Here is a 17,638-nt window from a genome sequence, read left to right as displayed (position 1 = left end):
AAGATCTGGGAATGTGGTTGTGGATAGATTTTGTTTGCACCTTCAAAACAGGAACCAATCCCAACTGATGCAAGGAATACCAGTAAACTAAAACTTTCCATTAAATAATAGAGCTCAGGCACTCTATTAACAAGTACAGTACAAACCAATATACTTTCTTCTATTCCCCTTTTGCTACAAACTATCAACATCTATACTAAATAAAATGACAACACCCAACTATACACAACAAACTAAACTATGCAGCGGAGACGACGGTTCTGAAATCTCTCAGCACATCACTATTTAGCTATTCACAATCTTCTAGACACTCTCCCCCTCCATCCGTCTCACGAACGGCCGATGCGTTTCTTGGCTTTGCCAGGTTTAGCCTCAACTCCCACAAGTTGTCAGGAGAAGACAACTTGACTCAAGAGCTCTCCATTCATTCACATAGCTGAACTGAATTCATTGTCTCAAATTAACATGCCTATGATGCTCTTGTGGTCAACTTCCCCCACCATTTTCGACGAAGTTTTTCGACTTCTGAATGTCCATTTTTATGAACCTTTGCTTTTGTTTCCCGCAATCTGGCCTTGTACTCCTTTTTCCACGCTTCGAACCGGACTTTAACTTTACGGTATTCTTCATCTGGGTTCACATTGGCCCCGGTCTGTGCCTGGCCTGATTTTGCTTCAGCTAAAGCTTTGGCATCATCATCAAATGTTGTTCTTTTCTGTTCAAATTCCTTTACAAGATTGTTCACTGCAGCTACAGTACCATTCATTTCTCGGCCTGCTCCGCCTTCAGAAACTCCAGAAACTTTCATAGGTGTGGTACCACCATGAGTTCGAGATCCCATAGATGTATCTTCGGAATCATAGTAGTGAGGTGGTGCATTTTCAGCAGCAATAGTCTTTTTAGCAGCAGCAAGACTCACCTGCATTAAGAAGTATTACAGCTTAAGAATCTAGAAACTCTTATAATCAAATGAGATATGTCCAAAATATATCTAAATATCCGGAAGATTTTCATGACTATAGACGCTTTTTTATAGCCAACTTTTTGCAGACAAGTAAATCTGGCAGAGTTGAACAAAGAATAGATCTGGTTGAATGTGTTTGGAGGAGAAAAATCCAAATTTGCAAGAAGATTATGTACTTGTGAACTTACCTGCAAAGATGCCATCTGCTTTTGCCACATATCCTCCATGGACTTCATCTTTGCTTCATATTCTAACCGCCTTGCCTCGAATTGCTTTACTTGCTCCCTCAGAGAAGCATTTTCCTCTTCCTTTTTCTCAATGGTTGCTTCTGCAGCGAGTACCCGCTTTTGAAGCTCGGTCAGAGATGTGGGCAGGGCTTGAACCTGTTCTTGAGATTTATCCTGATTGAGAAAAAAAAAAGGAAACTGTCACGGACTCACACATACAAATAAGCATGAACTTGTTGATTACAAGCAAATATAATCGTACGAGTACAATTACTCAGTAAATAATCATATGAACTTAGAAAAGAAGCAAACACACGAAAAGTTGCCAACTGAAGCATGAATTTGCAGGAATTATTTTCACTCATCAGAGGAAGCTCTTGGGAGCAATAAAAGAATCTTGCAAATGTGCTATAAGGTGTGCAGATTTATCCCCGAAAAAATCAAATCTTAAATGATTTTGCAGATAGAAGTAGACAAGTTAATACATATCATTCAGAACAGTGAAAGTTTTCCCCACAGAGAGAGTACATAGCAGTGCCAAGAAAAAAATATTATGACCACAGAAAGCTCAATATTTGTATGCGAGCGGGAGTCAGATGCTGTAAACTCGAAAGCAAATTCTAAAAAAGATGAAAACATTTCTCTCAACTATGTCAAATAGGTAAAATAAAAAACACCAGGGAAAAAAATAGTTGAAGGTTTGTAATAGCATGGGTTGGAGTGGCTTTACCTCTGAAATCCTCCTGCCTGTGTTTGGTTTGAGTTTTCTGTTTTCAGGGAAATACTCCTTCGAATCACACATGCTCTTAAAATGCTTCCGATCAAACGAACCACGTATTACTGTGGGGAAAAATGAGAAATGTAAGATTTTTAATGGTATCATGCAATTACAAACATCAACACGACCCAGCAATAACTATTACCCGATTGTAATCTTATGATTGCCCGCAGTTCATTACGCTTTTGAGGAACACTGAATGCGTACACGGTGAATGGGAACCTCTTCACCTTAACGGTACATCTCCTTCTGGCGTTTTCACCACGAATGACTGCATAAGTAAATCAATTGATCAGCACTTACTGCAGACTAATTAGCAGGGGGACGAACTTTTTAGGAATAAGTGTAAATACGAATAACTAGATAGTATAATCCTCCCAAGAAAAACGGGGTAAAGTTAAGGACAGATGAAATATGCAACTTGAGGATATATCAGATATAACTTCAAAAACAGCAACAACGTCTTAAGAAACCAGCAGTCAAACTTTAAAGATTGATGAATTACATGATTGTAAGGTAGTGGCTCCTTGCTTAAGTTCATAGAAGTGGTCACGGGCGCGGGAACCGCGGAAGTACTTTTGAACCCCCAGGATCCCCTGCAGAACCAGCTTCCTCCTTTCCTCCAATGCCCTAATCTGAGAACCACTAAAACCCATCAGCATGATAGAAGCTTCAATTAAAAAGTCAGGAGATGAGAATTCAACTCTCCAACTACCAAGACTTTTTAGTTCATGCAGCTAAAAATTTCAATCTTTAATGCACCCCAGGCCATCCTTAATGAGAAAGTGTGGAATAACCATAAGGAAAAAAAGGAAGAGGGGGAAGTACACATATCATAAAGCCATAAATGTAATTTGTTACATAAAGTTGAAAATCATGATTGTTGTTTTTGAAATATCATTTCTTATCTAACAAGTGGGAAAAAAAAAGGAAGTGCAACCAAGACAAGACTCACCTGCCCGGTACGGAAAAACAATTTGGTATAACCGACATGGTACATTTCAGGGTAGATATTGAATTGTCGGAGAACAGCAATCGATATGCTTAATGGATCTTGAGATACACCAGCTTCTTTAAGGAAGAACCCATACCTAACACCATATTCACCAAATCAATTACAGCCTGGTTAAAGCATGAAATCTAAATAAGCTAATGAAAATATTTCCTTCTACCTTCCAGCAAATTCTTGATGTGTAATTCTGGTAGGATACCCAGATCTTGAAGTCCTAACAACCTCCAAAATTCCACAGTACCTAAGCTGCTGTAAGACAAGGTCATCCTCAAATACACCACAAACCTGGTTCCGGTTCGGCCTTATGCAACAAATGAAGTGATGGCCGGTGCGCTCCAATTTATGAAATAGGTCAAATAGTACAACCTACCCAAACAGGAGAAATACATAAAAAATGTTGGGAAAAATGCAATTTCAATTATTTTACAAGTTACAATGTAAATTTCAAATAAAGAAAATCATCGCCCACACCTTGTACTTGGTACCAACACCTGGCTTGGGGGATTCTACTTCTTCTGTGGAGCACATTGAAACTGCTGGTTTGTGGGAATGGTTAATCATTTTGGAGGCAAATAATTGCAGTAACTTGCAAGTACATGATGAAAAGAGTTGGATGGAATCTGAATGCAGCAGATCTCTATTCTTCTCCAGAAACCCATTTGTGTCATATACAACCTACAGTAGAGAACCAAGATGTTGACAAAATATGTGGACAGTTATTAACTTTTTTTGCTTCTTAGAAAAGAAAAAAAGGTGAAAAGGAGATAGAAACAACTAACCTCTCCAGCATAATGGCGGACACCAAAAGCCCGACCTCTTTCTCCTTTAAAGCAAGGATTAGATTTGAAGTTCTGCTTCAGTTTATTAGCAAATGTCAGATCTGTAGCCTTGGGAAAATTTAACTCTTCGTCCAACAAAGCTAATACTCCTACAGGTTTCTGCACAATCCACCACATAAAATAAATTATTCTCACTCTCAGAAAATGGAAATAGTATTATGCAGTTCAATCAAGAAGAAACAAATGCAAACCTAAGGCATGTGTTTAAAAATTTAGCACCAGAATGAGGTCAAAACATTATCTACGTTCAAAATTAAGACAACCTTCTCAATAAGATCCAGACACTCTTGATTGTCTGTGAAGTTGACTTTCGTGATATCAACTCCATTCAATTCATAATCCTGCAAAATAAACCAATCAACTATGACATTGCTATTTACAGAAGCCATACATCAAGTATATCACCAACTATTACTTTTTTTTTTTCCTGATCTGCAAGAACGCACAAATTTTACAAAAAACCATTTGCGGACAAGAATAAGAATTCCTAGAATTTAAACTAGGATAGAAACTGGAGAGAGAAATAAGCTCCAATTGGGGAAGTAGTTAGGTTTATTTAATACTAAAATCCACAGAACTTGCGAAACAGTGCCTCATTTAAATGTGGAAGGACATGGAAAACTTCTGGATAAATGGAGAGCACCACCCCTTTCATCTTTAGAAACAGGTCTACAGTAAAACCGAACATAGACAGCATTATAATATCTGAAAATTTTTGAAGGGTGATTTCAGACTCTCACCTCTTGCTGAAGTTTGAACTGATGCCGAATAAAATGCTGCTGCAATCTCTCATTTGCATAATTGATACAAAATTGTTCGAAGCCATTCTTCTGAATTCGGGGACAACAAGATAATCACCATAACATGATGCACAAAAAGGAAAAAACAACACACACAAAGTTGATAGAATAACATGCCTTAAATGACTCAAACCCATAGATGTCGAGGATATTTATGGATCTTCCAGAATGCTGCCTTCCTGGTTTAAGTGACTTATTGATCTGTTCTACAAGCCAGTCAAACAAGCTTGCATAGATAAATTTAGCCAATGCATCTCTTGTATAGGTTGCCTGTATTTGTAATGACATGTGGACATCATGTTACAATAGAAGAGTTCTTTCTAAGACAGCTAGGAAGTGATATATATTGACTTCACAAATGAGTAGAAAGCAACCTGTCGTAGTGTCGATTTTTCAGCAATGCTATCCTTGCCAGATTGCACCTTGTGGGTTGACAAGACTAACTTGAGCTCATTAAAACTGCAACCCATCAGCTTGGCAGCATTTGCAACCGCTGTAAAAAAAAAAAAAAACAAGTTTTCAAACTAAAGTAAGTAAAACAACCTTGTGTCTCACTTTGCCCCTGGAAGAGGTAAATTGTAAAATTCATTTTTTGCAGATACACAAATAAAAATGAACACGTAAGCACAGAAACATCCAAAAGTTACCTACATTTATTTCGTACCATCACTGACACAAACTACTCATCAGAGTGGAATAATATTGAGAGATACGATATATTAATAATCTCATTAAATGTATTTGAAAAAAGATCGAGAGAATTATGAGTAAAAGATGCCATGATCACCTTGTTGGTCAAGGAGAGATTATGGGCCAAATTGGCAGTCACCTACTTAAGATATTAAATATCATATCATATTGTAGATATTAAATATCTTACAATATTATAAAGTCAAAAGATTGTCGTGTGGCATGCATAAGTTGACTCAAACACTGGTATAATAGAAAGTAGAATGCCTAAGCAGTTTCAAAATATTACAGAAAGACATCATTTGTAAAAACTAAGCCCACATATTCCAATCTATCAGTTTTAGCTTGTAGAGAAAAGATCAGATAGGTCTTAAACATCAATGTGCTCCCTTCTACTTATTAACAGCAGAAGGGTACCAACATCACACTATAGCATCAGGTGTAATTAAATGCGTGCCACATTTAAATAAAGAAGTACAAATATTGTTCTGAGCATCACCTTCATCAGCGACAACCTCAACATGATTTTCACTATCAATTGTTTGAAACGAAATGTTTCCTATCCACAAAACTGCAGCAAGCATACCAAATGCATGCTCTTGATCTTCCTTAGTGAATTTTAGTATATCTAGGGCTTCCTATAAACAAGGAGGAATAAGAAATGTTAAAGATATTTGAGGTAGAATATAATCTAAAAAAGAATTTGTTGGTTGCACAGCTGATCAAAGTATTATATGTCTCTTTACCACAAGAGTGTGAAATCTCCGTGCATCGTCAACACCACCAATCACCAGGCATTCACTCTGATTAAGGTAACTGTACTTGCTAGCCATTTTGATATGCAATTTCTCTGAAGAAATGAAAACAACGGAACGATTGTAACTTTCAGATAATCATGAAGAGGGTAACAGATCCAAAGACTGTAGTCATTGTACCACGATAATTTTAGTACCAAAATATAGGAGAAGGGGCAACAAATAAGATAGATCTCCATGAATAAATTCTAAAGATCCAAAAAGATCTGTGTACTTTGATTAATGATTCTCCTATGTCTTAAAAAATTATAGACATTTGAAACATTCGTCTTAAAAAATCTTCACATCATAGCATTAGCCGGTCACAGTAATTGTATATTCCTCTAGCCATGATACAGATAGTGCAAGCACTTCATGAAGCACTACTACAATAAAAATAAATTTAGAAGATTGTATCTGCTTGGTAACAGAAATAACAACAGTCATCATAATTACAAAAGCCATGCTTCCTATGGTTGTAAAAAATCAGAAACTTCTGATGTAAATGATTGAAAAAAAATACTAACACCAATACCTTTAAGTGTTGATGGCGCTCCGGCACAAAGTTGATAGAAGACATGGAATGATCTCTCACCATTGATCAGCTGAACAACTCTTGACTGCTCAAAGAAGACATGACAACTTAAGGGTGACACATAATACACAATAAGTTTTTCTCAAAGATTTAATAGAACAGAAATAATTACCTTTTCCAACAGAACTAATCCAAATTGGCAGGTGAGTCAACATGTGACATGCATGTACAATAAAAGAAAGTCAATAAAAGTAAGCCAAAACAGAATTTATAATACATTATTATTAAAACAGTTTTAGCACAAAAGTTTTCTTACAAGTCTGGATTACAGCACCGGACATCTTCCCTGTTCTGCTAAAAAGAATTTCAATCAACTTCCCCTGCACCATGGACAAACTATTTTGGTCAGACTAATAGGTCTGCTTGGGTTCTTATTTTAAATTCAAAAAATAGAAGCAGCTTATAACTAGGAACCGTTTTAAAATTAGGCTTCATCAGAGGACAAAAAAAGCAATCTAAGTGATAAAAGAAAAGGAAAAGAAACTGACAAATCTGCTGGCATTGTTGTTCCTTGAGGTTTTAGCATTCCCAAATGCTTCCAGTATAAAATTTGCCCGTAGGATTCTATCATCTACGATACTGACACTACCAAGAGCAGCCAGGTACTGTAGTGCAACTTTTGTTGTCTCAGTTTTCCCCGATCCACTTTCACCACTAGAAGAAAACAAAAACAAAATCATTGAAGTCTAACCATAATATCGAATACAAGTTATGCACACAGAAATGTCCGGAATTTTAGAATACTAGATTGAAATCTAACCTGATGATAATGGATTGATTAACTTCATCTGCAACAGGAATTTCAGCCCAAATTTGTGGGTGTTAGATATAAATTATAACCAGTCAGATAAAGAGTTTAAATACACAACAAGAATACAAAAGATAGTGCAGATGAATTCATCCACCTTTCATCATCCCAGAATAGGCCGCATCTGCTGTAGCAAAAACGTGAGGGCTGTCCATGATTCTCTGTCTATAGGCTGTAATAATTTCATTTCCATACTGTTCAGCATCTTTCAAGGGATTGACTGCAATCAAAACTGGCCCTGCATTACTCTGCAACAAGGAAACCCGAAAACTGTAAAAAAGAGAACCAAATATATCTTAAGAAGACACATATTTGGTATGCATCAAAACTAAATCACACTAACATAAATCTTATCGTGAGAAAATCGTCGCCGGAGACTGTGAATAACCGAGGGCTCGTTCAAATAACCAAGCTGCGTAAGATCATCAACCCCTGCTACTACATCTGGATTAGCCGGTACAAGCTCTATGATTGGAACTTTAATAACCTAAACATTGCACATTTATCATCAGCAAGTTCTAGAATCAATCAAGATTCAAGAATCTAACAAATCACCAACCTTATGGACTTACCTTTTTGTTTGAGAGTATGACAGATGCCTCCTCACCAGCATTTGATTGTATAGTTCCCAACTCCCATTGTCCATTTTGGAGTCGACACCAGACACGGAGTTTCTGAGCAAGGAGAAAGAGAGAGCGTGATGAAAACCATACATACATGATCTAGATAGCTATATTTACACCAATAATGGAAAGCCACTATTCACTGCCACTATTCATAACAAAAAAAATGAAAGTCATGAATCTAAAAATAATCAAATTCCTGGTGCTACAGACTTGATATGTGCATATCAAATATAGAATGCACCTTCCAGCACCCAAATGATTCCAATTAAACTTGGTAGCGGGTAAAATGAAGAAAAGAAAAAAAAAAAAAGGAGAGAGAGAGAAATATATTGTCTCCAACAGAGATGCAAGGTTGTTCCACAAGTTCAACATTGAAAATTTTTCATACATCACGCTATAAGACCCGAAGAAAATTTAAAGCGGAAGCAGTACCTTCTGAAGAAAATAATTGATACTGTCCTCCATATTTGACAGTAAAACTGAAGCACCATTCGAGCCATCCACTTGATCTCCATTATCATTTTCTGAAGCTACCATGTAAGGCGATTCGTCGTTTTGATCTCTCTTCATTCTCTTGAATCCAAAGTTACCCAAACCATTCTCCTTCCTCATTGCATCTTCCCTTCCATTAAAGCCATTAAGCGAGCATTCTGAGGAACCGTCATCACTTATCCTGAAATTGACGGGCAAAGCCCGTCTCACCGGGGGAATCTTAGCACTCGAAATCGGCCGAGACGGCAATGCAGGCGGCAAGTCTTTAGGCTTCTCAATCTCATCCCTTCGTCGGAGGGAATCAAGCATTTCCTCCAGTGAGCTCCGAGCTATCGTCGAAGGCGACGCCGATAACATCATTTTGCCAAAACCCCACTACTCCAAAATTCCCAAAAAAAAACAGAGAAATCCCGTCCCAGAAAACTCAAATTCACCTCACTCAAACCCAAAACCAGCCGCTCTAAACCTCCCCACAAAACCAAAACCACTAATCGAAAACCCAAAATCAGACGGGTATGTTAAAATCACATACCCAGATTCTAGGAATCGATTAGAATTCCAAAAACCAGTGGCCAGACAAGCTAAAAGGAGAAAAGAAATCAACCCAGAAGAAGCTAATAAGAAAGCGAAGGTAAAATTTCAATCACTTTTGAAGAAAACACACAACAATCTCGAAAAAATAAACTTTGAAACGGCAATAGGCATACCCAAGGAGGTTAATTCCGTTCAGAAACAAACCCCCATTAACAGAAAAGGTAGAACAAATGAACTCAACAGAAAGAACAACAAGAAAAGGAAAAAAAAAAAACAAAAACAAAAAACGGGATGGGAATATAGAAAGCAGTTTTGGTTGTTTCGCTTCTGGTTCGCGAAACTATACCTTTCCTCCTCCCTCACTCTGTTTCCAAAAACCCAAAAAAGAGAAGAAAAAAGAGAGAGAGAGAGGAAGAGAAGGAAGGAGAGAGCTGTGTGAGAACTTGGGGGTTGTTTTTTGTCGTTGCTTGAAGCTTTTCTCTCAAAAATTTTCAAAATTTGTTTCAGGTAGGTGGAACTGGAGCCGTAGAGTTCCAAACAATTCCTTACGGCAACCGTTTGGATCTCTTTTCGGATTTGGAAAAGAGTAATAAAAATTCCCACAAAAAAAAAAGTGATTTTTAATCAATTCCCCAATTCTATTCTTCCGTTTTCGCTCTTTTTTCCCCTTTTTCTTTCTTGGGAACTACTGAAATTCGGACCAAATGTAAAGCGAAACACATGAAAATATTTAGAATCGGGAGACCAACGCCTGGAACATCATGTAAAAGAAAGCTGGCAAAATTGCAATTTTAGGATCCACGGTAAGTTAAAATTACGAATTTAGGCTTGGTTTGAAAACCATTATTATTACTTTCTGTTTTTTAAATTAAGCTTATAATTGGTGAGTACAGAGGAACACAACTCCAATTACCGGTTATAAAAATAAAAATAAAAAATATTACTCTTATGTTTTAGCAACGTTTTTTATCCACTTTTTAAAAATATTTTCACAATCTAACTCAAATTTTTTTGAAATTGGATTAAGAATTAAAATATGTATTTTAAAAAATGATGACAAATCAAACGTAATTTTTCAAAATATAAAGTTATTAAACCGGCTTTAGTTATTAAATATTGATTGCTATGTTTATTTATTCATGAATTGTAGCAATGATCATAGGAGTTTATTAATTTTTCAATTTTAATTTTGTTTTTTTCCTTAGTTTAATAATTGTAGGATCGGAATTATGTATTTTAATTTGAATTATGTTCGAGACTCAATTTGTAATTTAATTATTTTTAATTGAAAAAATTGGTAAAATAGTAGGAAAGGGCAATGGTGGTAAATTTTCACTTATCGTTGGAAGATTAAAAAAAAAAGATATTATTAGTAAAAGGCGACAGTTATGATGACAGATAATGAAGCAGCTTCTTCTTCTTCATTGATTAATCTGTACAGCTTGGATTTTAAAAACAGGTTTATGCCTTCTTTGGAATTCGAATTTTGTTTTCTATTTTTAATTTCTAATATATCTCTTTGCAAAATTTGGAATTTTGAGACTTTATTATTATTATTATTATTATTATGGTTATTATTATTACATTTACCATGCAATAACTGGGTTTAAAATCCCCTAATTTGAAATTAAAGGAACAAAAATCAAGTTTATTATTTAGAACTTGATTGTTCCATCAACTAAAAGAATTACATAGTTTTCAAGAAAAAAAAAACCCCTAAACGAATTCATAATTACTCCTCAATAATTAGTTTAGCAAACTTCTACAAGATATTTTTTTTCTGTTTTATGTGTCTTAATTCATGTCATATTAAAAATTAAATAGTCAACAACTCAAGAATATTGTTAAATTAAATATTAAAGATGATCATAACATTAAACAAATGTCCATTAAAAAAATAATTAAATATTATTTCGGTCTCAATATTTTCAACGTAGTTTCATTTTGGTCAGGTCTATTTTGGTCCATGTATTTTCAAATTTTGTTTATTTTAGTCCATATACTTTTGAAACATCTGTTTTTTTGTCCATGTATATTTGAAGAGTGACTATTTTGGTCTCAAAATTTTTATAGGTGAACTATCGTACTAAAATTGTTATCCAAATAAATGATATAAAAGTAAAAATAAAATTACCAAAATGAACCAAAGTGATGGTATATGCATCAAAATATTATTTAAAGCAAAAAAAAAAAATTAACTCCTTTTTAAGTTATAAAGTTGAATTAGTATATATAGAAAATTCATTTTAAATTTGATGTATAAACTTGGTTAAAATTCAAACACATTTTCTTCAATCACATCATCCCAAAGACATGCCAAACAACACAATCAAAGGAACAACTATTATGTGGACCAAATGTAAGGGCTAATTGGAACCCTTAATTTTATTAAATAGTTGTACAAATTTTGGCTTTTTTTAGGTTTAAATATTATTTTTGTAGATCAAATTTCTCACATATTTTGAATCTTAAATTTTTTTTAATGTTATTGTATTATCATGTCAATTTCACGTTAACTATAACACACTTATTACTATTTGATTCAATCACCATCTCTATAATTATTAAACTAAAAAAAAATGTTATGCAGCCAAAGCGAACATAGCTCAGAGATAATTGGTATATACCTCCAATTAAGAGGGTGTGAGTTCGAATCTCCTTCCCAACATGTTGTACTAAAAAAAATTGATTTAAAATTTAGAGACGGAAATAAAATAATAATTAACATTTATCAGCTGATAAAGAATTTAAATGTATTTTTTAATTGTAAATATGAATTAAAATGAAGGGCAAATGCATAATTTTGGAATTTGGAATAAGAGTTGGCCTGTTGTTAGTGGTGTGGTTTGAAGGTACAGAAAAGGATAAGAAGGAAGGGAAATAGTTTTTTTTTTTTTCCTTTTATTTATTTTATTCTTTTGTCTTTACATGAGTTTGAATTTTAATAGTGCCCACAAATATTTCCATAATTTTTTTAAATTTTATTAATGTTGTTGGAAAGAACATGACCTGGGATTTTGTTGAATTTGGAAATTTAATGAATAATTGTTTCTTTTGGTCAGAGTTTCTTGAATGTGACATTTTACTTAAATTTGGAGGGAATTTTGAATTAAATAGGGAAATTAGATTTACAGTTCTACCCTTTTAGGAAAACCATATACTAAGACTTTGGAAATTTAATGAGTGGGTGTACAGAGGGATGTACAATATTTATTATTTGAAGTGGTTGGTTTTATTTGCTTTTTAAAATTTTAAGTTGACTTTGAAATTGAAATAACAAGCAAACAAATTGCATTTTAATTTTGTTTGCATGAATGGATCGATGAAATGATATAATTTGAGTTTTTTCATTGTTTGACTTATAATTAATTTGATAGTGATTTCTTATTAAATAATATTTTGAACACAAAATCAAACTATTAATATTCATGGGTTTCACCTCAATACCAATTGACAATGAGATGAGTTGTTGGGTTTGTAAGGTGATTGCAAACAAAGTCTCACATTGGTTAGGGAAGTGAATGATCATCGTATATAAGAGAGGACAATTATCTCCATTGTTATGAGGGCTTTTGGATGAAACCTTGCAAAGCCTTTCGATCTAAAACTTTCTACTGTTACATTTGATTGTTAGCTAAAAGTGAAGTGAAGTTCCGATGATCATGGAGTTGTTTGGTAGCTTGTTATATCAAAAACCATCTTTGATTTTTTAAAATCTAAGATGTTAGAGAGAGTATTTAAATAAGTCAAAAAAATATTTAAATCAAATAAGTAATGAGGAAAAGAAATTAAGTAAAGGGAAGGGTTGATGATTATGGGCACATGGGAGGGCAAAAAGGTAAATTGGGAGTGGAACAATCATGCATGCTGATGCTGTTGCTGGCTGAGAAATCGGATGGTCTTGGATTATAATGATAACGGTAACGTGGGGCCCTCCTAAATTAGGGGCCAAAAAGCAAAATTCAAAATGAGATAAGTCAATAATTTACATTATAACAATTTAACAAATGCAAAAGGGCAAAAAAGGCCACCTAATCTTTTTTTTTTTTTTTTCTTCGAAAAGGACCCTCTTTTAATTTGGAACTTCACACTTGTTTTCTTCCCTTCTTTAAAAATCCTTTTCTCCCAAAAAGAAAACCAACTTTCATTATATATGTATATATAAAAGTTTTTTATTTTTGATATTTGAAGTTTGTATGTTGAGTTATGACGTGGCAGTTAGCTGAGTAACATAATTTTTTTGATTTATAAACTTTATTTTTATTTTTATCACCAGACACTCTTTTTTCTTCTCATTTTTCTCTTTTAGCATAGGTTTTTTTTTAGTATCGGTTCACTATCCTATTAATCTCGATATTTTGTTAGGTCAATTAAATTTAAGATTCTTTAAATCTAATTTTTAAATTATATGGACTAAATATCACTTGAAGTGACCCATAGAAACTAAATTCAAACTTCTACGATAGTATATTTGCTATTTAAGAATAATATTTTATAAGAAATTTTGGGCAATGTTTTCAATCAAATCTCTATTAATTATTCTTGTAATTTATGAGATGGGTTGTTTTAAAGTACAAAATGACTTTTTTTCTTTAGTGTTTGAGATTCATGGGTTGGACGTGTACAAGAAGGTCTTTGTCGATTCCTATCAACATGGTGCACCTCTTAGTAGAGGGGCCCGTGGAGACTTTGACCGAATGAATAGGGATCAATTTCTCGACATTTTTATTGAGGAAGAGAATCCAGGTTGAACGCTTTTTTCGTTCGCTATGTGCTGACTGGATGCGTACTCGCGTGATCGATGGACGGGGGAATTGCGTGAATGACGAGACCGGCTTAACCTAAAGTCGACGGCTCTCCCCTCTCTTGATGGCGAATCTTGATTGACTGACACTAGGAACCGATTCGAAGAAACAACGATTTGTGAATTGTTGAAACAGCGGTTAAAAATCAGTCTCTATAGCTCAAATAATCATGGGAATAGACGCGCACCCACTTTCTTGTAGTGATTCAATAATGTGTTTTTTGATACACCAACTATTATCTTGCGAGATTCGATTATCGCGGAAGTTGCTAATGAAAGACTTTTACGAAATCAATTTAAAAAAAATTTGGAGCAAAAATGAAAAATATAAGATAGATATACAAAATTGTGTTGGGAAAAATCCCCTACTTCTACGCAGGAATAAACAGAAAATAACTGAGAAAATTAAAGAAAGCCCACAAATACAGTTAACTAAAGCTAGTATATCAGGCTTAAAGTATTTCAATTGGGATGATTAAAACTCAAGCCCATGAGCTCCTTTTATAGTAGTTGAAACACATCTCCTCCTTGTACTTTTCCGATGTGGGACAACTTCTAGCACATGGAGACCATCCTTGTATTCTTCCAATGTGGGACAACTTTAATTTCAATATTTTGCAAAAACCCAACAAATTCCACCTTGGCAAGATATTGAAAAAAGTTCACAGCTTCTACTGCACTCATTGTCTTCACCGACAATCATAATTCTCAATTCAGAGAACTATAGCCTACTCTACCATAAAAGTAGATCACTTGGAATGTCGCCTTCCAAGAGTTTTCTTCCTCGTCACATGTCGATAAATCCTGCTGAGATTTATGGTGCAACTTCCACCTACTTAGCTCATTTGGAAGTTCTTCAGCCATCGACATAACTTCCACCACACACACCTTGCATAACCGCCAAGTCAATGCCCATGTGTAAACTTGTGGAACCGCTAACATCACATCCTCTATCATGGTAAAGCGGACATACCATGAGGATGAATTCTCTCTCTCTTCAAAGGAACTGATCATCGTCTCCCCTGATGAGAGAAACATTGTCAGCATCCCGCCCAAAGCCCTTTAACGAACCGGCTCTGTTGGGACAATCTTTCTTCATGTGTCCAGACTATCCGCATCCCCAGCAACAAGCTTTCTTTTGTACGGAGTCTTTCTTTTTCTTCCAATTGCTAGCTACCAGTGCCAAATCTTCATGTGACAAGAGTTTACTAGTAACCTCAGCAAAATTCAAAGTATCCTTCCCATACATCAAGATGGGCTTCATGTGTTCATAAGAAGATGGAAGTGATAAGATGAGCCTGAGTGCTTTATCTTCGTCATCTATCTTCACTTTGATCGCCTCCAACTCAAAGATGATGCTATTGAGATTACTCAGATGATCTGAAATTTTCATACCTTCCTCCATTCGCAGAGTGTGAAACTGCTCCTTCAGGTACAGCCGATTTGAGATGCCCTTTGCCTGATACAACGCTTCGAGCTTCTCCCAAAGTTCTTTGGCTGTCGAAATTCTATGCACATTCGCAAGAATATTCTTAGCCAAACTTGTTCGTATCGCGCTTGCAGCTCTCAAATCCATTTCCTCCCAATCTTCATAACTCATGCTAGACTTCTTAGAACCTCTGCTGGAACCACCACTGGACTCCATTGGACCACCATCATCGCTTAGCTTTTCCGAAGCACCTTCACTCGGTCTTCCCTTCAACGCCTTGTGTAACTCAGATTGTATCAGCACATCCTTAACTTGCACTTGCCACAAGCCAAAGTTGATCATTCCGTCAAATTTCTCCACGTCAATCTTCACTGGACTCATAAAGAATGACATATCTGCTTCACACTCCTAGCAAATATGCAAATAGTGAACAATCTACACTATTCACAAAACCGTAGCTCGTTTCAAGAAATCTTTTCTGATGTGGAAGTTCAGACAATACTGCAACCACAGAGCATACTCAGAAATTCTAGAAACTACGAACCTAAAGCTCTGATACCAGTTGTTGGGAAAAATCTCCTACTTCTACCGTAGGAATAAGCAGAAAATAACTGAGAAATTTAAAGAAACCAATAAAATAAAGAAACACAATAATTAACGTGGAAAAACTCCAAACCGGAGAAAAAACCACGGCCCACAAGGGAAAATCCACTATGTGAAAAATTATTACAATCACATAGATTTCTCTCCCCGACCCCAATTACACAAAACACTCTTTCAAAGCAAATACCGCTCAGTTAGAGCTAGTATATCAGGCTTAAAATATTTCAATTGGGATGATTAAAACCCAAGCCCATGAGAACTTCTAGCATATGGAGACCATTCTTGTATTCTTCCAATGGATGTGGGACAACTTTAATTCCAATATTTTGTCAAAATCCAACAAATTGAAATTTTTCAAAACATAAAAGAAAAATAAAAACCAAACACATACATTAGGGAGCATTTGGTATAAATTGTTTAATTTCAAATTTGCCTCTAATCCTTGTACTTGGTTTTCAATTTGCCCCAAGCCTCGATTTTTCAATTATAAAAGACATTGTTAATAGATTATCAGTTTTTGTAACAAATTAAAAAATTGGGACAAAATTATTTCTTTTTTATTTTTAAATTCAAGGACATTTGGTAAAATTTAGCTTTTTTTTTTCATAACAAATAAAATAAACAAACTTAACAATTAACAAGCCAAACAAAAGCAAGTAATCTTTGTCAAGTTAGAGGTAAATTTTGTTTTTTTTTTTCAATATATTTAATATGTTAATAACTTATTGTCAGGAGAATATTCTACAAACTTGAAGAATAACTTTCTAAATTAAAATTTCCTAAATCCTTCACTTACTTCATCAAGCTTGATATTTTTAAACTTAAATGATTTTGACAAAATATTATAAAAGTAAATTGTCCCACATTTGTACAAGGAGGTAGCGTGTTCCAATTGCTATAAAAGGAGTTCATCGTCTTAAATTTTATTCATCCCAATTGAAATATTTAAATTTGACATACAGCTCTAGTTAGCTAAGTAATATTTAATTTGAGAGTGTTTATTTTCTCTAATTTGAAATTTTCTAGAGAATCCCAAAAGCGTCATAAAATTTTTTGGGATGCAAATTTATGAATTAATAGTGGCAAATAACGAATCCCTAATAAACGTTAAATATAATAATGAATTAGTAGTCCAAAGAGGCAATTTGCATGTTCTGAGGAATATATAATATAGAAAATAGTGTATGATTGACATGCATGTTGTGGTTTGCCAATATTCATCCTCTAGAAGAGAGAGATAATATTTTATTTAGGATTTTCAAAAACTCCAAAAGTCCAGAGCTTAAACTTGTTTTCTTTTTATTTAAATTATTTGTTTAAATACTATTTTAATTTTTGTATTTTTAGTTTTGTTTCATTTTCTTTCTGATACTTGTATTTTCAAAACGTTGATTTTTTTATCATGGTATTTTTAAAAGTCATCATTTTAGTATCTCAATTTTTGTTTTTTATCTCATTTCTTTCCATCCTTCACTCACTAAATTTCTTGAAATATAGCCATAAATTTGTATTGAAGGATTTTCGTTTTGTGTTTAAAATTTGTGTTAAACAGAAATCAAATTAGTCGCTTTTAAAATGTAAAGGACAAAAACGGACGTTTTGAGAGTACAAGAACTAAAATAAATGAACGTTTTAAAAGTACG

The 17,638-nt window shown here is 34.4% G+C and overlaps 1 protein-coding gene across 1 annotated transcript; it reads right to left on the bottom strand.

Annotated features, from left to right (window-relative positions):
* Positions 1–77: 77 nt before the first annotated feature.
* Positions 78–9,888, bottom strand: ATM2 (myosin 2). The gene is made up of 24 exons (XM_022283743.2): positions 8,566–9,888; positions 8,080–8,181; positions 7,851–7,994; positions 7,605–7,755; positions 7,460–7,487; positions 7,188–7,353; positions 6,956–7,019; positions 6,812–6,825; positions 6,640–6,724; positions 6,057–6,160; positions 5,810–5,948; positions 4,995–5,113; positions 4,738–4,890; positions 4,561–4,650; positions 4,084–4,161; positions 3,761–3,919; positions 3,453–3,656; positions 3,142–3,347; positions 2,925–3,060; positions 2,475–2,604; positions 2,115–2,240; positions 1,922–2,031; positions 1,153–1,365; positions 78–919 (listed from the first exon to the last, which is right to left on the bottom strand). Exons 1-24 carry the CDS (start codon positions 8,983–8,985, stop codon positions 470–472), a joined length of 3,591 nt encoding a protein of 1,196 aa, XP_022139435.1. The 5' UTR covers positions 8,986–9,888; the 3' UTR covers positions 78–469.
* Between the last annotated feature and the right edge of the window lie 7,750 nt (positions 9,889–17,638).

This window comes from Momordica charantia, assembly GCF_013281855.1.
Source record: "Momordica charantia cultivar OHB3-1 chromosome 11 unlocalized genomic scaffold, Mcharantia_2.0 BLBB01000011.1, whole genome shotgun sequence".
NCBI lineage: Eukaryota > Viridiplantae > Streptophyta > Magnoliopsida > Cucurbitales > Cucurbitaceae > Momordica > Momordica charantia.
Note: the sequence above shows the minus strand (reverse complement) of the source record. Positions and strands in the feature narration are given on the sequence as shown.

Excerpts from the sequence above, each read along its gene's own strand:
- ATM2 (XM_022283743.2), bottom strand. The coding sequence starts at position 8,985 with ATGATGTTATCGGCGTCGCCTTCGACGATAGCTCGGAGCTCACTGGAG. Across the intron at positions 3,920-4,083 it reads GTCTGGATCTTATTGAGAAG|AAACCTGTAGGAGTATTAGC; the intron begins GTTGTCTTAATT and ends TGGATTGTGCAG. Across the intron at positions 2,605-2,924 it reads TGTTTTTCCGTACCGGGCAG|ATTAGGGCATTGGAGGAAAG; the intron begins GTGAGTCTTGTC and ends AGTGGTTCTCAG.